This window comes from Electrona antarctica, assembly GCF_951216825.1.
Source record: "Electrona antarctica genome assembly, chromosome: 5".
In the NCBI taxonomy this organism is placed as follows: Eukaryota; Metazoa; Chordata; class Actinopteri; order Myctophiformes; family Myctophidae; genus Electrona; species Electrona antarctica.
The window spans coordinates 42674126-42701130 of NC_136810.1; the positions used below are offsets into that span (position 1 = coordinate 42674126).

General features: G+C 40.8%; 2 protein-coding genes across 4 annotated transcripts; one reads left to right on the top strand and one right to left on the bottom strand.

The window, feature by feature from the left end:
* Window positions 1-245: 245 nt before the first annotated feature.
* On the top strand, window positions 246-11757 carry neil1 (nei-like DNA glycosylase 1; the record flags this gene model as incomplete). 3 transcript variants are annotated; one of them, XM_079500539.1, is made up of 12 exons in its annotated part: window positions 246-383; window positions 981-1196; window positions 1672-1945; window positions 2490-2609; window positions 7765-7876; window positions 8018-8114; window positions 8988-9109; window positions 9781-9808; window positions 9899-9969; window positions 10137-10329; window positions 10451-10964; window positions 11624-11757. In XM_079500539.1, the coding sequence occupies 10 exons, from the start codon at window positions 1004-1006 to the stop codon at window positions 10495-10497; spliced, it is 1257 nt and encodes a 418-aa protein (XP_079356665.1). In that variant the 3' UTR covers window positions 10498-10964; window positions 11624-11757. The 3 variants fall into 3 exon arrangements, with proteins under 3 accessions (XP_079356665.1, XP_079356667.1, XP_079356666.1); XM_079500540.1 differs by having other exon boundaries at window positions 320-383; window positions 968-1196; XM_079500541.1 differs by lacking the exons at window positions 8988-9109; window positions 9781-9808; window positions 9899-9969; ... (1 more) ...; window positions 10451-10964; window positions 11624-11757 and having other exon boundaries at window positions 259-383; window positions 967-1196; window positions 8018-8864.
* Window positions 11758-11769: 12 nt separating this feature from the next.
* On the bottom strand, window positions 11770-26573 carry man2c1 (mannosidase, alpha, class 2C, member 1). Its single transcript, XM_079500538.1, has 26 exons — window positions 26381-26573; window positions 25866-25991; window positions 25618-25741; window positions 25240-25310; window positions 23928-24105; window positions 22697-22886; window positions 22484-22590; window positions 22211-22321; window positions 21687-21779; window positions 20806-20922; window positions 20606-20701; window positions 20360-20505; window positions 19714-19837; window positions 19108-19229; window positions 18496-18581; window positions 17594-17788; window positions 17160-17239; window positions 16190-16284; window positions 15702-15806; window positions 14606-14762; window positions 14102-14245; window positions 13792-13901; window positions 13549-13628; window positions 12828-12970; window positions 12012-12115; window positions 11770-11908 (listed from the first exon to the last, which is right to left on the bottom strand). Exons 1-26 carry the CDS (start codon window positions 26488-26490, stop codon window positions 11797-11799), a joined length of 3126 nt encoding a protein of 1041 aa, XP_079356664.1. The 5' UTR covers window positions 26491-26573; the 3' UTR covers window positions 11770-11796.
* Between the last annotated feature and the right edge of the window lie 432 nt (window positions 26574-27005).

Here is a 27005-nt window from a genome sequence, read left to right on the forward strand (position 1 = left end):
TCTTTGTGCAAACAGCCCTCAGCCTTAATTTACAGGGGCCAGTTTCGTTCAATCTCAATCAACACGATGCCTACAAATCCCATAATCGCACTCTTGAGTTATTTCCACGCTGCTGTTTCCAGCGGATGCACTTTTTGAAACGGCGTTGTTTCAGCCTATATTGGCATATTAGTTTAGACTGGGAATTGGGGACAAGTCGCGTTGCATTTTGCTCATCCGGCCTGTGTCTAGAGCGGACATGGTGCATGGAATCCGCCTATGTATGTGTACAAAGGACCGGATACAGTAGGCGGGCTGCTGTTGTGTTGTGTGGAGGAGCCTAAAACATGTTTAGTAACAATCACACGTGAAGTCTTTTTGTGGAGCTTGCCGTGTTTGTTTCTGTGAGTCAACGTCAACTAACCGCCGCATGCATTGCAAACAAGTCTCTGACCCAACCATTTATCTTTGTTCACCGTGGTATTATACGAGATCCTTTATTGTATTATGTGTTATAGCCAGCTAGCCTAGCCCCTTTCGGAACCCTTGTTTATCTTTTCTGTACCAAATACAGAAAAGGTCAACAACAAAAATTAAGCCTATCCAAGAGCACAAGATCAAATTAAAATGTAACATTGATGGAATACTTCAGTTTGCAAATAGCAGTACAGTGCTAAAATGATAACAGCCCTGCGGCTGGAGGCTTGTTTCCTTCCATTGTGGTCCTGTGTATTCAATACAGACATAGCCTACTGTCACATTCATTACAATAATATACAAACACTATAATAGCAATAAAACATGTAAACAGTTGGGGTTAATGGACCAGCATATCGAACACAAAGCATTATTTAAGTATATATATATATATATATATATATATACTTTATACTATATATATATATTTTTTTACCACTACATGTACATCTTTTATGTCCTATTAAATGTCACCACTTTATTTTTCCTTTCCTTTTTTAATATAAACAAGTGTGTTCTTATAGGAGCTGCTGCGGGCTGCAGCATAATGCCTGAAGGACCAGAACTCCACTTGGCAAGCCTTTTTGTAAATAGAATGTGTGAAGGCGTAGTTTTCACAGGACCGGTCAGGAAGTCTGAGGTCAGCAAGAGTCCCGAGGTGCCCTTCACCTGCGACGAGTACCGCATCAAAGCCACGTCCAGAGGCAAGGAAGTGATGCTCACGCTGACCCCTATGAAAGGTACACCAGAGAGAGTTCAACAAACCATGTGCAACCCAGATTCGGCACAAACAAGGGACTAAACTCATTTCGCTCCTATGACACCAAAATGCGGAACGCCCTACCAACAGTCATTAAGAATCCCTTGACTCCTTCAAAACCGCTCTCAAAGAGCACGTACGGACGGCTGCAATTCTAAACTGGCCCCCGTAAAAACGTCTTGAGTCCCCCCCACCCCCTTTTCCCCTCACTGTATATTATCTTTTACCTCCCTTTATAATGATTTCCTGTTTTTTTGTTATATAGAAGTGTATACCGGTATGTATGTCTCTAAATGTTCAGATGAATTGAAAATGGTGGACCCTATTGTAAACAAGTGTAATGCTTTTTGGTGTCGTCCACAGTTAATAGTTTTTGCACTGAGTTGTGCTTGAAATGTACCTATTCTGCATACTGTTAATACATCTTTCAATCAATCAATCAATCAATCAATCAGGTGATGACAAAGCATGCAGCAGAGTCGAGGCCGGGCAGGCTGACCACTGCCAGCCCATCATGGACATCGTCTTCCGTTTCGGGATGTCAGGCTTTTTTCGCTTCACCGCCGAAGATGAGCTCCCCAAGCACGCCCACCTGCGATTCTACTCCAAAGAGCAGCCCAGCAGAGTGCTGAGCTTTGTGGACGCACGTAGGTTCGGTGGCTGGCAGCCCAACGGGGCCTGGCAGCCTGGCAGAGGACCATGCATCATGTTTGACAACAAAGGCTTCAGGTTGGTAGTAGTCAGTGGACGAAGGTTGGAATGAAATGATGGGCCGCAGATTAGATAAAATTTAAGTGTCTTTAGATTTGTATTTCAAATTACCATGGGTCTTGAGTTTCTTTATTGCTGCAGTGTTTGTGAATATCAGCAGCTGACAGGAAATACAATTGGAATCAAACTATTCCCTAGCAATGTAATTCCTCCCTGACAAGGTCTATAATGAGTGACGATCATTATAATAGATTTGTTGGGTGTTTTACTGGTTCTGTTACTTATCCTCTTTCAACCTGGTGTTTTTGGGCATGTCATTATAGGTGAAAACAAACATTTCAGACATTTCCCAAAAGTAAAACAGTTCTTAAGCAATGGTGAAAAATAGAAAATAGCATATCTATGAGCACAAAACATGTCACAAGCATTGTGAACTTGAAGATCTGTTATTTTAAGTGTTGTGTATGACTAAGTGTATTGGGAATTGGGTAAATCATTGGCTCCACGGCCTCCACCAAGGTTTGACTTTGTGACCATGACCTTGGTCGATGTATTTCCGCAGAGAGAACGTCTTGACACACCTATCGAACCGTGCCTTTGACAGGCCCATCTGCGAAGTTCTGCTGAATCAAAAGTATTTCAATGGCATCGGCAACTACTTGAGGGCAGAGATTCTTTTCAGGTAATTGTAGAAAACTCATAACTGCTTTTCTTCTCTGAACAATTGTTCAATTGTTTAGATCACTGTTTCCCAGTGGGTCCCTTTATTTTTTTACTATATTTTGTTTTTCATTATTATTATAATGAAAAACAACATTTTGCATGATAGTACTGTGACAATGGCCCCCAGAAATTGGCATACCCCTACCGGGCTTAGGACCAAACACAACATAGCTTTTCCTCATCTCTAAGGCCTCCCATACATGAAATGGATTCTTGTATAAAAATATTTTACTGTAAAAGTGGTGAAATTGATATTTAAAGTCATACACCTCAAACAAAAAATACAGCCTGTCCGTCTGGGGATTAAGGCATATAAACTCATGTAGATTCACAATGGAATCTCTGAGAGGTTTAAAATGTGGCATATTGGAAGCCAGGACATCCCTCTACATTCTAGAAAAATAATAATGTCAATATGTGAATGTAAATATGAGATATAGTCATTTGAACACATACCTACAATAGGCGAAAATGTAAATCTGTATAGTGTCTTCTTTACTTTGCAGTGACTCTGACATGGATTGTCATAGCAACACATATGATGGCTTGTAGGAATGGTGTGGTTCTACTGTATCCAGCAATACCAATTGTGTAATTGTAGCTTGCATACTCGTGGAGTTATGGCACTAAACGTACATTGTGTCCCAAATGGGGGGAATAAAACAGTCCTAATGAAATCGACAGTATTAGTTAGTGTGGTTGCTCGTCTAGGCAACACCAACACACTATTGTTCTCTGTCCGATATTTTTTTGCCAGCAAGGTGCTTTTTGAGGGAGGTTTGTTTAATGTTTTTCTTTGTTAAATGTTTTTTTTTTAAAACGCCATTGCCAATAAAGGGAACATTTGCGTCATATTGTCTCTTTATTGTTAATGGCATTTAATGTGTTTACACCGTTTGTTTCACATCACCATTACATCACCTAATCAACATGAGTTAGACTTTAATATATTAGCCCCCCTCACTTCACACAGGTGTGATTTGTGTTAACTTTTGCACAACAGAAAAGTGAAGCTTTTTGTCATTTGCTTCACACACTGTTGTCACTGTTGTCATGCTTCACATGACATCACAATATAGAATACAAACGGTAAGACGGAATTCAGTTCCCAGGTCCCTATATTCTTTGTGACTCACGTCAGTGCAACCACACTTGCAATTTCCCAGAATTTCACCTTTCTAGTTTTATTTTGACTTCACTTATCAATGGTGGAATAATTATAACAAATTGACTTGAATAGAAGTTCCAAAATGTATGAAATCCCAAACTTGAGAAATTGTGAAAAGAATATTGCAGCTGCAACAATACTGCAGAGAAATGCAGGCCTACAATAGAACTACTATTATATAGCACCACAGACCTGGATGAGGGTGCTCAATGATCAATGTTATCCTCATAACAGCAAGTCATTAGTTACTGCGAGAGTCTAGCAAACACCAACTCAGGATTCCTGGATCTCTGCCCTCCACAATTTTCACAATTTTCATTTTTTATTGTTTACTTTATTTAGAAAAGCAATGTACAGTAACTTTTCACATCCCTTATACAAAACAAACACAATCAATTCTCATATTTTCCCCATGTCCTGTGTCCCATGTCCTGTGTCCCTCTTAAGTTATACCAGTATTAATAAGACAAGATTTATGGAACAATGCAATTAAAGTCATTCATTTCTGTAGGAGTTGATATAATTTTACATAATATTTTTGATGTAGACATTATTTGTCTCCATCTGCTCTATCTGCATCGTGTTGCCTATATGGGTTTCTTCATAAACTGACACAGCAAATATTTTGGAATGTGAAAAGAGCAGAAGAACCTTGTCAAGTCTAGTAGCTATTTAGCTAGCTGGAGTGACCTAACTTTAAGCTCCATTTAGTGTAACAGATCCTGTCCAGTAGCATAATAGAAAAGCCCAGACTCTGTTTCACCAGAATGGTTCATTAGTATCACTTGTAACAGCATGGTTACTGTGCATAGTACCTAACTATAGTAGTGTACGGTCGGACACAACATAGTTGATTGATGAATTCTGAACCTGAAGTATTTGTCTGTGGTAAACATTTAGAAAAAGTAAAGAAACAAGATCCATAATGTCACAAACCCCAAAGCAGAAGACCTTCAACACATACTAAATGGTGCTCAACAGAGAGATGATTAAAGACCAAATTAAAGATATCTTATCATGTATCATGTTGCTGAGCAAACTACACCAGTCAGAACAGCAAATGTTGAGAGTGAGAGTATGCCTGCACCATGCAGTCTCATCAAGAAGACTGAATAAGGTTGATAATAGTAACAGAGACAATGAAGGTTGATGAAGTTGTATCGTCGGCTGCTCTTGTATTATATAAACATCATAAAAGCTACCTTAAACCTCTAAAGGAAATAAAGCAGCTGCCAGACAAAACAAATAATCAGAACAGCAGACCAAATGTTCACCTATTTTAATTTAATTAAATGAAAATGATGACACTAAACTAAGCGTTATGATGACATACTGAAGACACTGGTCCATGATTTTCTTCATCAATATATCTGAAGCTCTACAGCTCTGTTTTTGAGTGGTGTAAACCACTCCTACAACTGGCTTTGTTAGTTTACGTGTCTGTCTGTCTGTCTGTTCGTACCAAAAAATGAGCATGGTTGCTATGGTCACCCAGTTCACACGGGTGTGATTTCATTACGTCAGACATTACGTCAGACCACAGCTGATCAGTCTATATAAGACCTTACACCACTCAGTTCACACGGGTGTGGTTCTTTTCTTGGACGTGCAGCTTCTATCAGTGCATATCCCATGGGCACACTTTCAGAGCATACCACATCAGACCTTTCAGCTCAATCTACAATTCAAATTGTAATGTATGAGATTTTCCTTCAGTTTCCAGGATTTTCCTGTATTTAGACCATCATCACATCTTCCTCAGAGCTCAGTCTTCAGTATGTCATTATAACTCCCAGTCAGAGGTTATATATTGTATGATATTTATCTTCATACGATCAGGTTACGAGAGCTTAGTGTTGGTATATGGAGCCAGGGTTTTATGAACATCAGCATCATTTCTCTGTTGAGCAACATTCAGTGTTGAAGGTCTTCTACTGCGGAGGTTTTGACATTATTGACCGTGTCACTTTCCTTTTTCTATTTGTATTTGGATGTTTTTTTAACCATGTTGTAATAGCGACCACACATCACATGAAACATGAAAACATAAATGTCCTGTCACTGTCAGTCAGTTAGTCAGTTAGTTATAGTCATCTTGTGACATCATCAGGGATAGAGATCCCTCATCAATATTAAGGCCATATATAAGAATGCCCATATATGGAGATCCCTGATGTCATCAATATTGGCCAGCAACTCTACATCTGACCTCAAACCTCAAACCCTTAGATCTCCATAAATGGAGCTGACCTGTTCTGACATTCCATATTGTATGTTGATCTGACCTCATTAATCCCTGTATACTCAAGACACGCTCCATATATGGCCAGTACAGAATTAATTCCATATGTTGATCTGACTCCCCATGCCAAAGCGGCAGCGCTCGCCCAGCAGTCTGCTGTCACCCAGGCCGATGCGTGCATGTGACCTCGCCCTTTTCTCGCCCTAAGGTCTACAGTGTCAGGGTTCTACTATTGTCAATGGCTACTGTACATGCTCTGTTAGTATGTTACACTAAATGGAACTTAAAGCTAGGTCAGATAGCTACTTGATTTGCCATTATTCCAAATATATATCCTTTTCATATTCGAAAATATTTGCAATGATTTACCTTTTATGAAGAAAGCCATAGGCAATACAATGCAGATGCGGTGAAGCTAAATACAACTTTACCTTAAGCAAACATGTTAAATGATTATATCAACTCTACATGAATGAATGACTTGCTGGTATGAGGATAACATTGAGCATTGAGCTTGGTTTCCCTCATCCAGGTGTGCTAAATAATAGTTAGGTAGTTCTATTGTAGGGCTGCATTTATCTCTGTAGCCTACTATTGTTGAAGCTGCATATATACTTTCACAATTTTTCATTTGTGACATTTCATATATTTTAGGGACTTCTACTCAAGTGAATTTGTTATAATTTCACCACCCTTGCATAAGTGAAGTCAAAATAAAACTAATCTGTTTGATACTGTAGATTTCATTAGGACTGCTTTATTTCCTCCCATTTGGGAAACCATATACGTTTAGTGCCATAACTCCACGAGTATTCAAGCTACAGTTACACAATTGGTATTGCTCGATTCAGCAGAACCACACCTTCCATACAAGCCCTCATATGTGTTGCTATGACAATCCATGTCAGAGTCACTACAAAATAAAGAAGACACTCTACATAGATTTACATTTCCGCCTATTGTAGGTATGTGTTCAAATGTCTATATCTCATATTTACATTCACATATTGACATTATTCTTTTTCTAGAATGTAGAGGGATGTCCTGGCTTCAGGTATGCCAAGTTGTAAACCTCTCAGAGCTTCCATTGTGAATCTACATGAGTTTATATGCCTTAATCCCCAGACGGACAGGCTGTATTTTTAATTTGGGGTGTATAACTTTAAATATCAATTTCACCACTTTTGCAGTAAAATATTTTTATACAAGAATCCATTTCATGTATGGGAGGCCTTAGAGATGAGGAAAAACTATGTTGTGTTTGGTCCTAAGCCCGGTAGGGGTATCTCGAAAACTAAAGCACTTTTTGACTGTTCGTCACAGGACTATGAATTAAAAACAAAATTCCAACGATTTTTCAGTAATTTCATGAAGAAATCAAAGAAAGATCAAAGAATTTCCATAAATAAGTCATGAAAATAAGCAGATCTATAAGCTCACAATGAGCTTGTAGATATGCTATTTTCATTAGTTTGGGTCCCGGGGCAAACGTCTAATCTCTTTTTTTGAGGGTCTTGAGCTAAAAAGTTTACTGGCTTAGATGGTGATTCAAACTCAGCTCTGAAATTAATGACATTCCAGTGTTTTTCCCTCCTACAACAATCATGGGAGGCAATGATTAGAACACACACACATTGGGGAAAAAAACAATAGGGTGTTTACTTTTGAAAGAATAGAGCCTCAATTTCTCTCCCTTCCTGACAGGCTAAATATACCACCATTTGTGCTGGCGCGGAAGGTGCTGGAAGGCCTTAACAGGTCAGAGGAAGTCTTTGAGAGTGAGACGGCTATTAACGATCAACTCATAGACATGAAGGTGAAAGGGCATTAAATTAGAATGATACTCACACAACCACCTTTGATCCAGAGAAGCTCAAAATGTGATTCTCTGATCTTGAGAGGCAACGCCATTTATTGTGCTTTTTCTAACAGCACCACTTTGTATCCTGATCAATAGACCTGTGACGGCACCACAAGGAAGAATGTGAAAGTGGAGGCTGCTGCCGACCTGCTAACTCTGTGTCACACAGTTCCTCTGGAGGTGGTCAACTTAGGTAGGCAATGTTGTGTTTGCTGTCTTGTCTTCTATGACAGTGGTTCCCAAATGTTTTCGTGCTAAGGACCCCCAAATTGAAAATATATGCAACTCCCCTCTCCCCCTGCCTATCTCTCTCTCTCTCTGTAATTAGCAGGCAACAGTGCACCACTATCGCTCTCTCTCTGTTTCTGGCACAACAGCGCCACTTTTGCCCCTACTGGTACTATCAACATAGTCGCAGGTTAGGACGGACATGGCTGTTCCTTGGAGTGGTTGCACCACTCAAAAAAAAGAACATGCCGATACCGTACCGTACACACCATATCAGCTGAGTAAGCCTCAGTAATTCATTTCACTCCTATCCCACTAAAATGTGGAACACACTACCAACAGCCATTAAGACATTTGAATCCCTTGACTCCTTCAAAACCGGTCTCAAAGAGCACCTACGGACGGCTGCAATTCGAAACTGGCCCCCGTGTAAATAAAGTCTTGAGTCCCCCCCCACACCCCCCTTTTCCCCAACACTACTTGTTTTTCCCTTTTTTACTTTCTTTATATGATGATTTCCTGTTTTTATAGAAGTTTATATTTGTACGTCTCTAAATAATGTTCTGATGAATTGAAAATGCTGGATGGACCCCGTTGTAAACAAGTGTAATACTTAATCATGGTGTCGTCCACAGTTAACAGTTTTTGTATTGACTTGTTTGAAATGTACCCAATCTGCATACTGTGAAATAAACATTTCAATCAATCAATCAATGACTGTGTTTTGCGTAGCATGTCTACCATAAGTTGTAACACAGTTTTGAATACATATTTCTGTCTTTGAAGTGCATGCATGAGTTTCTTTTGACACATTCCTTTGTGATTTAAACGTTCTAAGGTGGAAAGGGCTATGATCCCGAGAAGGCAGATCACTCTGACTTTAAGGCATGGCTGAAATGTTACTACGTGGATGGGATGAAATCTATCAGAGACCACAATGGAAGAACTATGTGGTTCAGTGTGAGTATACTAGCAGGCAATGTTTACTTGAACCCACCTCGTAACACTGACATTGCCAGGTCCTAACATACAGCAGGGCAGCATTCCTTTTCGGGTTTATGATCCGGTCGCGGGAGCAGATGATATCTTACGTCATATAGTCATTGTTTTGTAGTCATCATGCCAGAACCCTAAATCTGGAAATTCCTTTCCATTCAAACCGGAAGAATAATACCTTCCAAATAAAAGCAGCCTCCTGTTGCTAGACTGTTGCCTCTCTCAATTTCAAATGCTTATTCTTCCGGTTTGACGGGAAAGGAAGTTCCAGATTGAGGGTTCCGGTCCGATGACTACAAAACAATGACTACAAATCCGCTACCGACCGGATCATACGGCAATTTAGTAACACAGACCAGGCTTTCCTCCGAGGTGGAAAGCCTGGTGCAGCTTACATAAAAATCTATTACCTGACACTATGTCGCATCAAATTACTGCAAACTGTACTGTAGTTAGCATTTGTTTTATACGTTACAGTAGGTCCTTTATTATGACTGCATGCTAAGAGTTATTCTTATTGTATTACTATTGCAGATGGATTTGTCATTAATGAGTCGTGTAAGGAAAATATACAGAACAAATTTAGATTATTTTATGTTGCTCAATTGACACTAAAACCACCGTCTCAATTGCAGGGTGATCCTGGGCCCATGGTACCTAAGGGTAAGGAATAGTTTGTATTGAATAAATAAAAATGTGACTAGGCCATCTCGTTCTTACACGACTGAACAAATGTCTGGTACTGTCCCACAGATTCAAAATCACCCAAAGCAAAAAAGAGAGCAAAGAAAGACGACGACGATGATTACAAAGGCAAGAAAAAGGTATTTAAAAAGAAAAAAATATCACAATTTTCATCCTGTACAGTGGGGGCAGCACACCTAAACTTACCTAACCCATGTCTAACCAATGACTAGTCTAAACTAAGTATGCACCCCGTACAGGGGTAATGACTCAAATACACTACAATACAATACATTTTTTTCTTTAGGTGGTCAAAAGCCATTCTGACCGCATAAAAAAGGAAAAGCAAGTAAAACAGGAACCAGTACCAAAGCAGCTAAAGAAAGAAATGGATTCAAAGAGACGGAAGTCTGGACATAAAGGCCAGTTAGTCAATACAACTGGGGACAAAAACAGCCTGGCCGCACGTAGCAGGAAAAGCAGCAGTGCAGAGACACCAAGTGAGTAATGTGGGTGGTGATCCATATTTTCTAGGAATATGTGAATCAGAATATTAATGAATGGACTTGCTGGTAGATCTGTACTGTTGTAGAGGTGTAACTCAAGTCCTTTTTGTTGCAGTTCCACAGAGGCGGAGTGGGAGAGTGAGCAGACAAAGCACACAATAACCACATTAATGATGGCGCAAAACTACTGTATGGGACCAGTTTTGTATTGTTTTATACAGACATACATATTGTTTTAGAAAAAAGAATATACTGTAGTGTATATGAAACTATACAATTAAAAACAAATACATGTTGATGTTAAGTGTCTAGCTGAACACAGAACAGGTATTGTCTATATTAAAATCTTGTAAACCTAATTCCCAATATTTCAATTTTAAAACATTATATACTATTGTATACAATATCAAAAAATATGTCCAAGAGCTTCTGTCTCTTGGATACAAAATTCCTCAGCCTGCCATGAACGATATTCAAATTAACCCATTTAGGACTGAGTCAGATTCTAAAAAATATTAGATTCTGAAAAACTACAAATTACAAAAATGTTATGTTGCTACAGTATATACTGTACACAGCAACAAGACCCCCAAAAGGGGTTCCCGTCCAGAAGGGTAAAACCCCCAATAGTAAGGGCATTTTATCAGGTATTTGACCAATCTGGGAACTAAATCGTTACCAATAGATTTCTTCACCCATGTGTTTCTAAAGGTGTCTAATAACATGTACTAAAAGTTTGAAATTCAACTCCCGTGGGAAATTGAGTTATTAGCATAATATGTGACCATACCCATAACATCCTATATAAGGCAAAAAAGTCCAAATTTCATCATTCTTTAAGTAGCATGTGACATATGAAACTAGGGGGTTTTCATGATTCTGAATCCATTCCAAGCATTAGTTTTGCACAAAAAACACTCCTTGGGCTAAATTAGGCCATATCCACTTGACCAAATGGGCTGACCTCATCACGTTTGTGAGGCCGTTTTCCTCCCAAGGAGTGTTTTTTGTGCAAAACTAATGCTTGGAATGGATTCAGAATCATGAAAACCCCCTAGTTTCATATGTCACATGCTACTTAAAGAATTATGAAATTTGGACTTTTTTGCCTTATATAGGATGTTATGGGTATGGTCATATATTATGCTAATAACTCAATTTCCCACGGGAGTTGAATTTCAAACTTTTAGTACATGTTATTAGACACCTTTAGAAACACATTGGTGAAGAAAGTTCTTGGTAACGATTTAGTTCCCAGATTTTCATAGATTTCTCTTACTACAAAAAGGGGTTCCCGTCCAAAACCACACGTGTCATGATTCATTGAGACGTAGCTTAGGAACAGAGTTACCTTCAAATACTTCATTTCAATCATATTCAATCATACTATTCTTTTAATTTGTTTCTAATAAAGCATTTTGCAGGAATGAAAATCTAGACACCAGAGAGATGCAACTTCAATTACAGGCAGAGTAGCAGAGACACAATTTGAAAGGGATTGAAGCTCAACATTATTCCATCGTTGGTCATTTTTGCTGGCCGAGTAGCATCCACACGCTCCAGAAGATCACAACTAGGATGGAATGGAAAGGCAGATTCAATATCATCTTATGATGTAATAATAAAATAAAAACATTTCTTGACGCAAACTACAGGTAAATGGTGGAAATACTCACTGCCAGGCTTCTTGGACAGGGAGGGAAGTGCAGAGAGTTGCTGTCACGCTGCTTCCATGTGACTCGTACAGGCGGACAACCAGTGAATCCTTTCTGTCCTCAGCCTGCGTAGGGGAAATAAATCCTCATACTAGCATCAGGGAATAACTTCACATAGTCTGGGAATATTATCAGAATAATGTCAAATCTGGAAATAAATGTATTCTTCATCAATGTGTTTGTAAAGGTATCTACTAACATATCCCACATTGGTTTCTATTCAACCACCCTAGGGGAATTTTTGACAGCTGCTGAAAGTCGGGGTACCATTTTATAACCAATAAGGCGAAATGTTCTACATTTCATTATGCTTTAAGTAGCATGTGAAACGTGTCAAACTAGGGGTTTTTTATGATTGTGAATCCATTCCAAGCATTAGATTTGCACGAAAAACACTCCTTGGGCTAAAATCGTCCATAGCCGTCATCACAAATGAGGTCAGCACATTTGGGCTGACGTGCAAAACTAATGCATGGAATGGGTACAGAATCATGAAAAAAACCCTAGTTTGACACGTCACATGCTACTTATAATAGCAGTATAATGAAATGTAGAACATTTTGCCATATATTGGTTGTTGATGGTACCCCAACTTTCAGCAGCTGTCAAAAATTCTCCTAGGGTGGTTGAATAAAAACCAATGTGGGATATGTTAGTAGACACCCTTACAAACACATTGGTGAAGAAGATTCTTGGTAATAAATGTATTGCCAGATTTGCTTAATATCCCCTGACTAACAGGTTTGAGTGGAAAGCTGAGAGTGGGAGCATAATTACCGGTTTAATGGTTTCAAGGATGACCGCTGCAGTGCTGACGGAGAAGGCACTCCACGGTGCGGTGTGTGGGAAGCACTCGATCAGCCTCAGAGGGTAGTTGAGGTTATATGCACACTGGATAACGGATGCGTCCTGGAAAGTACCTGTCACTCACAGCACACATGAAGTCAAATCTCAACCTGCCATGCCGTTTTTCACCATTCACACAAAGCTCTAATTCAGTGTTGATTTTGACAGCAAATTGTGATTTTAGTTTTTTGAATAGTTTTAATTTAGTCACATTTTAGTCATCTGGAATGTTTTAGTGTTAGTTTGGTTTTAGTCGACTAAATCAACTGTAGATTTAATGTAAATGTAAAGTAAAATGTAATTTGGCGGGCCTTGATGCCGTCTTAATGGCTGATTCTACACTTGTTGAAAATAGCTGATCTACAAGCTTTCAGCATGCAACCAAGTGTAAAATGACTTGTCTTACTTATACTGGATCTCCACTAGTCCCTTCCTAATATTTTAGTGTAGATTTTATTTGTCCATGATTATTGTCAATAATATTTAGTCTTAGTTTTAGTCATCATAGCTTAGTTTTCATATAGTTTCCATTTCGTTTTTCGTCAGCGAACATTTTACGTCACGGTGTGACGGTATTATTCGACGGAATCAACACTGCTCTAATCCCAGGGGGTAAATTCCTTGCACGGTGCACAATACATTTGAAACCCACCTGTATGGGGCATGACGGCATACGTGAAATGATGTACCCCCATGTCTGCGTTGGCATCTGGGGCCTTTGGAGCTCTAAGTCTGTGAGAGAGAGACATGCACAGTAAAGTCTCATACTTGCCCTGGTTGAACAAAACAGATTTCCGGTGAGCGACACCGTTGTGCGGTAGTAGAGTTAATGAGCTAAGCTAGTTGTGAGGATTCATATTTTGTGGTGGTGGTTGTATGTAACAATAATACTCACAGTGATAACGTCATAGTGTTCTTATGAACCGAGTAGCCATATTTGCAGTCGTTCAGCAGAGCAACGCCAAAGCCGTGTTCCGACAGGTCTGCCCACTTGTGACTCCAGACCTGAGAATTTAAACAAGATACATGTATCATGAGCTCCATTAAATACTTAAGACACTCACACCCTTTCATGTTTTGTACAGCTTGACATTCTCACTGCTATTACTTTCACATCACATAATTTCATATCAAGTATGTCATACTTAACAAACCAAAACATCTTTGTCTAAATACTGTATAGATGAAAGTCAATTGTACTATACCTCAAACCTGGCCCAGTCCCAGGATGTGTTCATGTGTGTGGGTCTCTGCAGGTGGCCAAACTGGATCTCGTATGTAGCGTTGGGGCTGCGTACTCGCACTGGGAATTCCACCTTGAGGAACTTATGCGACTCTGCCCATTCCACCTGGAATTTTGATTTGGTTGGTGATAAAACAGTGTAGTTAAAAATGCTATGCCAGGGTTCCCACACATTTTCACCACCGAATTTCCAAAACATTTCCTGAATATTTAACCCAATTTCCAGGCCTATATAACAATAATTCAGCGCAAGAATGCGTCTCTTACTTACTCCTATGTGCATTGCACAAAGACAGGTAGTGTAGCAAAAATAAAGCATAGAATTAATATAGAATGGTATAATTCCATTCCAAATTTCATGTCAACCTTTTTGCTACACCTATCCTAAGGCATAGGATTATGCGGCTGCAGTGTTGATATATATACAGTACCTTACAAGTACATAAGTGGAACAAGAATGGCACACCTGTGTGTTGAACTTGATGTAAGGACTCATGGCATCCAACACAATCTCCTGAGTGATGGTGCTCTTGTCACTGATCCTGAGAGTAAAGCTGACACTGCCCTTTAGTCCACCTGCGGACACCACCTTGACAGGCTGCGATACCTCCAACACTGGCTTCCTGTGGGGTCAACACTGCTGCTGAGCTTATGTTGTGCTTACAATAATCAAACTGAGCTAATGAAAATACTGTGTATTTCATTGATACATTGAATATGCTACAAGTGAGTTTGTTATTTCCTATCCAGCTTTGCCAACAAAAGTTTAATTTTTTGATTAATATAATACAGATGAAAATGCAGTTAGTTGTATTTTATTTTTAAGATGTTCCTATCTAATGGGGGGGGGGGGGGGTTGTTTTCCAGAGCTTTTGTTTTGTGGATGCGTGTTAATTAGTACTGTTGAATAGGGGTGGAGCTCGATACCCGGAAAAACCCGATAACAAGCTTATTGAGTACCCGGTATCAATAAGCTTTGGGTTTATGAAGCCTGTTATCGAGTATAACGGCCCATCACGTCATGTTTAAACAATCAAGACAAGAGGCGAGAAATAAATCTAATCACCCATGCTGGCACAATCATGTTGGTCTAAAAGTGTATTGATAGCTACCAACCAGCGCTGCCCGGGTAAACCAAATTACGCTTTCAAAGTGATTGTACACACATTTAACCTGACTGCCAGATTGCGGCAGTATTGAAATCACACGTTCCCTCACTACTGCCACCATCTGGCGGAGTCAGGTTAACACACATTAACCATGCAGTTAAGTTTCTTCAAAATTATTTTCCAGTAAAAAGGTCAATTGCCTTCCGTCTGTTAGAAAGTGCTGTATTTGAAGGCCCTAGTTAAAATGTAGTGCAAGTGATATTTTGTTAAATAAATATGCATTTTCTGTTTATAAAGAGCTGATGATACATGGAGATTGGGCTTGATAGGGTGCTCGTTGTCAATCCAATTTGCGAGCTCCATCCCTACTGCTGACTGTATATGAATAAAATCTATAAAAAACTTAAATGAAGAAAACAAAAAGAAGGTGACAGTAATGTTTGTAGCAGAGACCTCGTCTGAAGATGGTAGTCCATTACGTCCCAAGCATCCCAGTACAAGGGGACATCATCAAACATGACAAACTGGTTTCCTTGGCAGCCGTCAGAGACGGCCTCTCTGAAAGCAACAAGAGGCAAGAGGAAGCAAGTCAACAACTCTGTGTGTGTACTGTGATCATGGATTAAAGCAAAAATAAAATCTCACAACTGAAAAATGTTGCTAGGCCAAGTCCTAATGTCATTTGTAATGTAAATGTAATTTGTGAAACAGCGTGCAGATTGAGGCGTTAATGATTGCGGTTACGAAATATCTGAGATCATTAGGGTTTTCTGGAAGACATAACTAATAACCTTTTTTTATTTTTTTTGCAAAACACTTCTATAGAAGACATGCTGACTTCTATGGAATCCAAATGACTGAAATCAGTCGCGGCAACTGAGAAATCCATGTGTAATGTACTGCAGACTAGACAGCCCTTCCCAATGTTGTGTGGATCCTACCGATTTTCCTTGATCAGATATAGACGTGCCAAGCTTCCATCCTTGTTAACGATGGCTTGTAAAATCCCATTCTCCATGAGGACAGTACCGTCTGCCTGCAATATTAGACGAGGCCAGGAGTCAATAATGCCATAGCAGTTTGAATAAAATGTCATATATGCACTACAGCAGTGGTTCTCAAAATGTTTCATGCCAGACCCCCAATTATTATTTTGTTTTTAATTTCTATTGCACGATTTTGCAACCCATTTTTTCACCCAGTGTCAATTATCTAATGTAATCCTGGGCGCTACACTTCCTCTGCCAACCTGGGGAGGGCAGCGGACTGACCTCATGCTTACTTTTATGCATGAGGAGTACAAGCTGCTTCTTTTCACCTGACAGGGTGGAGTTTTCCCGGTTGGACGTAGCGTGTGGAAGGAACACGTTATTCCAACCAGTTCGTTTCCCCTCCATCAGACGCCCCGGCTGGCCAGGGGGAGGTAGTTTAGAGACCAGGATTACTGCATGTTTTTTGTGAGGGTACCTACCTTAGGAGACACAGGGAGAACATGCAAACTCCACACAGAAAGACCCTTTCGCCAACCACGCCTCGGCTATGGGCACTGATGACGCGGAGGAGAGAACACGCCCCAAGTGCCCACAGCGTCCCCAGCTGGAATCGAACCCAGGACCTTCTAGCTGTGAGGCGACAGCACTACCGAGTACCGACTGTGCCACCGTGCCCCCAAGGACCCCCAAATTGATATATACGGTATTTGGCCGTGGAACCCCATCTAAAATGTTTTTGTGCCAGGAACCCCCAGAAGAGATTTGTTAAAAAATGTCATCCAAAAAATAAACGCTGTTAGTGTTGCCTTGTTTGTGAATAGCCAAGGATAAAATGGTTAAAATGATTGTGATGCCCCTGGAATCCCCCCCAAGGACCCCACTTTGAGAACCAATGCACTACAGTAGGCCTATAGCATACCTGCACAGTGACAGAGACCGGAATCACAGGTTGTGTGTCTTCGACCATGGTCAAACCAACACTAGGAACTTTCACCAGAGCTGCAATACAAAAAATGTAGTGTGTCAGACAAGATGTGGTAAATAAAAAATAATAAAAAATGGTGCATTTATATAGCGCTTTTATCAAAATCATTACATTCACCAATTCATACACCGATGGCGGAGGAAACCATACAAGGCACCAACCTGCACATCGGGAGCAATTACGGGTTCAATCTTGCTCAAGGACACTTCAACACTAACTCTGGGGGAGCGCAGGTTCGAACTGGTAACCTCACGGTTCCCATCCGGCCATTCTACCGGCCACTCTACCCCTGATCCACTGCCGGCCGCCCTGTGTGGATTTGAAAGCTCCACCGAAAAATACCTAATGTAACAAAATGTGTGATGTACCGAGACGAGGTTGGTCGGTGGCATCTTGAAGCTGTATGACTTCATTGCGCTCCCATGGCAGTGTATTAAACACGGCAGTGGAGTGGCCCTGCTGTTCCCTTGGCCCCAGAGATTTACAGGCATCTTGCTGCTGTTCCCTTGGCCCCAAAGATTTACAGGCATCTTGCAGGAGCTGGCCACCGTCTCTACGGATTTCTGAGAGAAAAAGAGTGTTTTTAGCTGAGACCAGATTCTACAAATGTATTCTAAATCATGACAGTGGTTCTCAAACAATTTCATGTCAAGGACCCCCACAATTATATGTAATTGACCCCCATCTGAAAATATTTTGTTTCAGGGAGTCAGGGACCTCCCCCCCAGAAGCAAAGATATGAGTTAAAAACATTCGCTGTGAAAGAATATATATCCAAAGATTTGCACACTTTCACGATTTTTCAAAATAGCGGATCTACAAGCTCGTAGCACGACACTCGGTGCAACGCTATGAGCTTGTAGATCTGCTATTTTTCAACAGGTAAAGTTTAAGAGTGGTTAAAAACTAACGCGGCACAGATGCAATCCAGGTCTTAATGTGTTAAACCCTGTTAAAAAGAATGGTCCTTCTGTACACCTATGTCAAGGACAGGCAGTAGTCAATGCATGAAAAAAGTGGATCCCGCACACCGTCTTCACTTACAGTAGTATTTATTGAGAATACAATACCCGATGACGGTCAGCGCGATCGGAATGTTGCATTCTCATTGTCTCAATAAATACTGTGGTTGTGAAGTGAAGACGGTGTACGCCGTACGGAATTCCCCTTTTTTCATGCATTTCTTTTAAACCCTAAGATGGCTGCAGTGCGGCACAATATTACTGTGGTGAATATATATACACATTGGAACACAAATGATTCAGCGTACCTTGGTAATAAGCGAGTGCATCGTCCACAACCATCTCTATACAGCTGCCAGGAATCACATCATGGAACTGGTTTAGAAGAAGCAGCCTGCAAGACAGAACATATCATAGAAACCATGCCCATCAGACCATCTAAACACGCTTTTTCTTAGCCAAGTGCAGTGTTGATTTCATCGACTATAATACTATGACAAAATAAATTCTTCGACTACCTTTTTTCACTAACGAAAACTAATTATATTGACAATTTTGTAAAATAAAAACTAGACTGAAATGTTGGGAAGGGACTAGTGGACAAGAGATCCAGTATAAGTCATTTTACACTTGGTTGCATGCTGAAAATAGTCGATCTACAAGCTCACAACGTGTCGCGCTGCGAGTGTAAAATCAATCATTATGACGGCATCAAGGCCCGCCAAAATACATTTTAGTCGACTAAATCAACTGTGAATTTAGTCGACTAAAACTAGACAAACTAAAACATTTCAGATGACTAAAATATGACCAAAACTAAATTAGGTTTTATTCAAAAGACTATGACTAAACTAAAAATCTAAAATTTACTGTCAAGATCAACACTAGCCAAGTCCAATCAATGCCCATTGTATGTGTACCTCCAGAGCTCCTGTATCCGCTTTGCAGGGTACTGGAAGGCCTTGTCCTTCCACATGGCCAAGCTGCTGGCTACCTCAATGTCGTGGAGTAACGCCTCACACTGGCGGTTCCCAAGCTTTATCTGAAAAAAAAAAGGTTTTAGCAGCTATATAGCGCCGCAGTCCCGCCCCCGACGAGCGGCACGGAAGAGAATTTCCAATACATTTTTTCCCATAGACGTTTCAGAAAGAGTCTTTTGAATACTCACCATTTAGTCTTAGTCCTATTTTAGTCATCTGACATTGTTTAGTCTTAGTCAACTAAATATAAAAATCTTAGTTTTTAGTCTTAAGTCAACAAAATTAACACTGTTGGGGGGACGGATCATTCCAAAAGTCAAAGGTCGTACTATTTTGTCACACACGTTACAGCAGTGAAATTTGTTCTCATTGGATCGGTGAGCCGCAGCCACACCGTGCTCGGGAATCATTTGATTAATTGGTTTGATTTCCACAGCTTAGGTTCCACAGAGTATAGGTTGCAATTTGTAGTGTCAATAATAAAAAAAATTGGGCTGAAGACAGCGAGTGGAATATTAGTTTTAACGGTTGAAATCAAAGACCTACCTGTGCCTGTGTGGTGTAGGTTCCATTGTGCAGCTCTAAGAAGAGTTCTCCAACCCATGTACACAGCAACGCTGAGTCAGCATGGAGCTGAGAGAACAGCCTGTCAGGACTGGACATCTGCACTCTGGGGAATAGTGGTGCAACAGTTAATTGAAATGAGCCTTGCGCCCGTCACAGACATGCGCAAAGCAAGTTCAGTCAGGAAACTTCATTCATTGCCTCAGCATCACGTTCTCATTCACATGGTTCGCTTCATCCAATCACACACTCATTCCATCTTCATACCGGCTATTTAAACTGGAAGTTTGCACTGCTCATCCTGCTTGCTGCTGCACACTGATACTGCTGCGCTGCTGTCTGCTTAAACGTTTGCTGCTCACCCTCCTCCACCCCAGCTACCACCTGTCGTTTTGGATCTGCCGTTTAGGTACGGGGGATTCGGAGTCCCTATGGTTGGGACTGATGCGCACCTAAAAAGCAGATCCAATTCATCGCCAAACCATAATAAATATATTGCTCATTTTATATTCAATAACTATATATTTCATCCATTCATGAGTTGTCCTGACTGACTAACCCATTGGGGTTGACTAAACTAAAAATCTAAATTTCCTGCCAAAAAATAAAAATCACCACAGGAAGTGACCTGGGAAGTCCATCGGTATCCTGGACGCGCCGCAGTCTGTCCAGCATCACCTGCGTGGGTCCGCCTCCGCCATCTCCGAAACCAAACAGAGCTGCGCTGTGATTGGCTCGGCCTTTGTCCTTGTTGTTCTTCACCGTGTTTACCAGCTGGGGAAAAGAGAGAATGACGAACGTGAGCCATAATATGACCGTTTCCCTCAAACATGTAACACTCAAAACGACGTGTTGTCAGAGAAGGCTCACTCACTTCCTCAACCTTGCCCATCATTCCGTACGAATTTCCTGGCGGGAAATGAGTCAGAACCTGGGAGCCATCCAGACCCTCCCAGAAAAATGTATTGTGCTGCAAAAAAAGGAATTTTTTTTCCAAAGGAAAATATAATTTGGAAATTTGACGTATTATTTATTTACTGACATTGGTGCTGCTGGTTGTGGTGTGTGACTTACGGGGAATACGTTAACGAGGTTCCAGCTGAGCTTCTGTGTCAGGAAGCGAGAGATGCCGCTGCCCTGCATGATCTGAGGAAGCTGGGCAGAGTAGCCGAAGGTATCTGGTAGCCAGAACTAACGAGGAGGATAAGGACAATTACTGTACAATAGGGCTGGGTAATACAGAGAAATATTAAACATTTCTTTACCTCAATATCGGTATTGTGACGATAATATATACAGTATATGTTAAAAGTTCAAAAATAGAAAATGTGACGTGTTGTGACCAAGCCCCCAGTAAGGCTATCCAACGTTGAAGATGCCACTACCTACTGGCGAAATGAGGAATTGCAGCACTTTAATGGAGGTGGACGGACGTTCATGACGTCACGTGCGTAAGCCCGGACCTCAAAATTGAGGTCCGGGGCTAGGCTAGGCTAAACTTCCGCTCGCTCGAGCCATTGAGTTATAATTATACTTCCGGCAGTCTTCCGGGTGCTTCAAAACGCCACTGAGCAACTTCCACTGAAATGAATATCGGGGGGGCGGGGCTAACGCTCCGGTTCAGTTTCTATCCTTTATAGCTCTATGGTTGTGACTGTGAGCTTGTAGTTCAACTATTTTGGATATGTATAAGGCTTAAGTACAAATATTTATTTATTACAATATCCAAAATTCTAGGTGATATCTAGTCTTATGATACTGATATATTGCCCAACCCTACTTTACTTTTTGAGGGGCACAAGTGTTGTGATTGTGATTGGTCAAAAAATATCGTATCCGGGGGAAATACATCTGACGGACGTTCCGGCTAGACACTTCCGGCTATGCACTCTCTGCCTTAGGTTGTGACCAGGCTTTTCTCTTGGCAGATGAGTAAAGCTGGGACGGAGGCTAACCTCTTTGCAGTAGATCCCAAACTCTTGATGAAAGAACCGCTGGCCTTCCAGGAACTGCCTGATCATGGATTCACCTGAGGGGAGGTTCCCGTCCTGATAACAAACAATTCCTCTTTATATACACAATAATAACAATAGCACTATATACAACATTGTATGACATAATAGCAAAAATAGCCAATCTACAAGCTCATGACACACGAGCGAGCTTGTAGATAAGCTATTTTTGAGGGGCTGACGGCCCCTCAAAAATGCTTTTGAAGATGACATCATGTGGCAGCCAAGTCTATGCTTGTTAAATGCTTGTAAATCGTTTGCCAGCCAAGTCTATACAATAATGATGATGGTGTCAGACTGTTAGCTATTGTAGCACCACAGTGGGCTTCACACGAGTGTGAATTTTATTTAAATTACTTTGAAAACATTAGAGAATGTGCTAAAAACAGAGATGGCAGGGTTTAAAGTGGTTAAAAGGTCCAGAACCGTAAAGTAACAGATAGTGATTTCATAGGTTGTATACTTGCCATTTCAACCCACGTGCCTCCAACCGGGATGAATTGGCCCTTCTTGACGTAATGCTGAATCTGTGAGTAAAGTCCTGGGTACCAGCTTTTCACCCACTGGAACTGCTGAGCCTGGGTGAACATTGGCAATTACCCTAATTTTATTTTTAGCCCTGGTTTTAAGTTGCTCAACCACTCGCAATGCAATAATCGTTGTTGCAATAATCTATCTTTAATTCAATACACTATCGTTATTGCAATAACCTATTGTTGCATTGTGGACTGTACAATTACCTGAGAGCAAGTAAACACAAACTCGGGATTCTTCTCCATAAGGCGGATCACTGTCACCCAACTTCGGCCGCATTTGCGAATGGTCTCCTCGTAAGGCCAAAGCCAGGCTGTGGATATATAGGGTGATGTTAATTTATTTACTCATTCTTCTAAAGTGACCACATGACATGACATGTATATGTAGATCTTCCCAATGAAGTGATAAATTGAGACCTGAGTCTATGTGGCAGTGGCCCATTGCGTGGATGTTGTGCTGGCTCTGTCCGTTGCGCTGGCTGAAGAACTTGTGGGCCAGACCGTGTGCTTTGGGAAAAGATGTGGGATCCGCCGGGTCACACAGGTTGACCATCTCATTGACGGTGAAAAGTGCCTGGTAGCCACGTTGCTCTCCTTCACCCAGTTGCTGAGACAGAGACGGGCAGGACAAAGTGTCAGCTTAAGTTTATTCTTGGCAGTCATACAGTTAAAGTGTCCATAAAAGTGTCATGGCGCAGCCCAGTCACGTGACCATGACCTTTCCTTCTCTAAGCTTCATTGCTTTACGGGCCGACAAATGTTGCTATTATCTCTGAATCTACGGCGCTGTCCATGGTTTTGATCAGAACGCCGATGTTCTGTCCTAATTTCTGACTTAACCAAGCATCTCGTCTCTCGATATTAACGCTTCTAAAGAGAGATCAGACTTGACAAGCGCGAGGTAGTAATGGAACATTATACCTCCCGGTTTTGGGGGGGAAATGGAAGAGTAAAGTCTGCCTCACCCGGGACAACACCGGTCCACACGTCCCAAACTCTTCTCCCTTCTGGCTCCAAAACTATGGAATGCACTTCCCATTGCAATGAGAACTACAGATTCACTCCCAGTCTTCCGCCACAGTCTGAAAACGCACCTCTTCAGACTCCATCTTAGCCCATAGCACTTTCCGTAGTACTTGCCCTAGCCTCGACCTCCTACAGGGCAGGCGTATGCAAAGGCTCAATTTATGTAACTTACAGCATTTTATGTAGACTTAGATGGCAGTTTATGTAGACTTATAGCATTTTATGTAAACATAGCACTATATAGTATGCATAGTTTCATTTTATAGATATTCCACTGTTACGTTCTTAGCTTACGTATGATTCATGATAACTACTTTGTATGTATATGATGTATTGCCATGCTTTTTGTTCTTGCTTAATGTAAATCGCTCTGGATTAGGAGCGTCTGCTAAATGCCTAAATTGTAAATTGTCATCTGCTGGGCACTCTAGCACCTGTATTTTGAAAGATTCCGTGAGCATAAAAACTGTTACTGTAAACTACTGTATGTTCATTCCACAATCTAGAGCTACTCAATCAGTCGGCCGTTCTTTCAGACCCCTGTGGGACCCTGGTCAACGTATAACTAACGGTTTTAAATGGTTAAATGTATCATTATATGCCACAATATCTCTGAATTTACCTTCACGATATCAACCAGCATCTCAAAGTCAGTCAGCAGCTCCCTCACGTCGTGGTTGAATACCACTAGCTCTGCCTTCTGGACAGAATACTTCTTGTTTGGGTCTGGGGCTGCTATCATGGACCCTTGACCCGCTCCAAAAAGACCATTGCAGGCCAGTTCCACGTAGAGGGTGATCCTAAAGACCAAGAAACGACATTGTAAAATGCGTTAGTGGTTGAGTGAGTTGAGCGTTTTATTTCTTAGTTAAAAATCTTTTTTTTTGTGAAGTGAGGGGCGCTCTTATCATCATACATCATCACATTCTGGCCAATCACTGTTGGCGTCCTCACATACAGCTTTTTGTCCTTAACTCGTGTCACATTTGCCATTGACACATTTGCCATTGACAATTAAAGTAGAATTTACGTCATATGTGGACGAGCAAATCTACTTTTCTAAACACAGTGCAACTGTTTTAAATCAGCTCAGGGCTTATATATATATATATATATATATATATATATATATATAAAAATTCAGTTGTCATCTTACATGTCATGGTGAAAAGAGGAGTTTTTTTTAAACATTGTATCATGGTTAAAAGATAATAATATAAGTTGACAAATTAATTCATGAAGAAATATATTAATTTTTTATTGGATGATGTACGACAAGACGACAAGAGCGCCCCTCACTTCACACGGGTGTTATTTTTATCCTTACTTTATAAACCCTTAGCCAATCAAATCATCGCTATGGGGTACACAGACACACAAAGCTGGACATAGGAGGAAAATTTTATTTTCGGTGAGCGGCAGAAAGGTACGACAAAGGTTTGATGCCACCTGTATTGCAACATCTGTGACAAACTTGGCATGCCATTCTGTACTTAATGAGGACCATATCCTCAATAATTTTACTTTATATGTGTACATACATACACAAGACATTAACCACTTAAGCCCTATTGTATACTTACAGATATTTCAATATATCACATCGTGTCACATTTGTAGATATTTAATTTTCAAATACAAACACTTTGCCTATAATGACTAGAGGGTATGCACGTGCCATCATCATCATACCCGGAAGTTATGCGGGAACACCTACCGAGTGGCAAAAACTATTTTCTGGCCTTGACCCATAAATCCAAAAAGAAAAGTCCTATCCAATTGCATTGCATTAAACGACATTACATTAAACAATGTTAAACTCACTTTGCCATTCGATTTGCCTCTCACTTTATACATGCACATAGTCCCTCTATCGCCAAAATGGGGACACCAGGGGGAAAGTGGTTCGAAAATCATCAAATCAACTGACTGACCTGTGTGGCTCCTCGTCTGTCAGACACTCGGTCAGGATGTAGCTGGTCTTTTCTCCTTCTTTAGTTAGCCCCTACAATGACATATGTTACACACAGCTCTGTGAGATTTAGAATAGGAGAACGGTGAAATAAAATCACACCTGTGTGAAGTAAGTGGTGCAACTACGTGTGGGGGTCTCTGGAACATCCAGACCCCCAGGAACGCGCCCAGGGGGGCGGGCCGGTTCATTAGATAATTGGCACTGGGTGAAAAAACTGGGTTGCAAAATCGTGGGATAAAAAAAAAAAAGTGGTTAAAAGCTATAAAGGTGACACAGATGCGTCCTCGGGTCTAAATGGGCTAAATCTCGGCGTGAATATCACTGCGGTTGTTATCACCTGCACAGGCTGTTCCTCTCTCCAAACCATCGCCTCCCCATCGCTCTCCCACCGAAGATGAACCTCCTTCCCTCGCCAGGACTCTGGGATCGACGCGGTCACTTTGAACCAGCAGGTCCACCATCTGATGTAGACATATCAATCACAGCTTCAGATGAATGAGCATTATTGTTTATTGCCGATATCACATTCGTATTTACAAAGCAAGGCTATAAAACATACATACACCATACTTAGTACTAACTTACGTAGGCCCAAAAGGGTCGCCAACTGTATATGGTGCAAAGCTCTGCTTGGCAGCCTCCGTGAATGGAATACGTTTAGGGGACAGGAATGAGGTGAGACATTCCAGTGGATAAGAGTCTCCATAGAGTCTGTAGAGGAAAACCAAAGTGATTGATACTAGATAGATAGATAGATAGATAGATAGATAGATAGATAGATAGATAGATAGATAGATAGATACTATCTATAGGGGACGGGGTAGATGGATAAACAGATAGATTACACACACACACACACACACACATGCACCAGCCGTCCTACATTTTAAACATTTTGCAGTTAAAATGTGTCTATACAGTATACACTGAGAAGATGTGTGATCACAGCCTACACTATACACAGCCAGAGTAAACACTATGATTATTTTATATTTGCATATCAAATTTGCATATTTGCATGCACAAGTCAAGGAATAAATGGATGGATGGATGATGGATAAATGATGGATAAATGAAATGAATGGATGACAATGAATTACCGTCCTCTGAGATTGCAGTCTGTGAAATAAATGTCAGATATGAATTTCTCTGCTCTTTCTAGAAGAGTCCGTCTGTTCTTCAGTACAGGCTGCTGCTGCTGGTGATGCATGTTGCATTTATTTATACCTAATGCGTCCCCAGAAAACAAACACACAGAACCCAAAAGCGGGCAACTCAACTTCAACTGCACAAAGTCCACAAGACCCGGAAGTACAACTCAGTGTTGTTGTACTTACAGGTACTGGCCGCTAGATGTCAGCAGATCCAATGATGGTGATGCCATCTCGTCACCTCTGTGTGTGGTTGTCAAATAATTCATAAAAGGTCTGCTCCCGCACAGGTTACTCCCGCACTACCGCACCAAAGAAATCTCTTTGACCGCACTACCGCAAACTAGTAAGCACCAAAGTCCAGTTTTGCGATATACATATTGATTGATTGATTGATTGATTGATTGATTGATTGATTGATTGATTGATTGATTGATTGATTGATTTATTGATTGATTGATTGATTGATTGATTGAACAACTGCAGCCTAACTGGAAGAGTTAAGCGAAAATAAAGAATGAAATGAAATGATGGGTAAAGGTGGCCCTTGACATTCAAGGCCTATAATATTTCA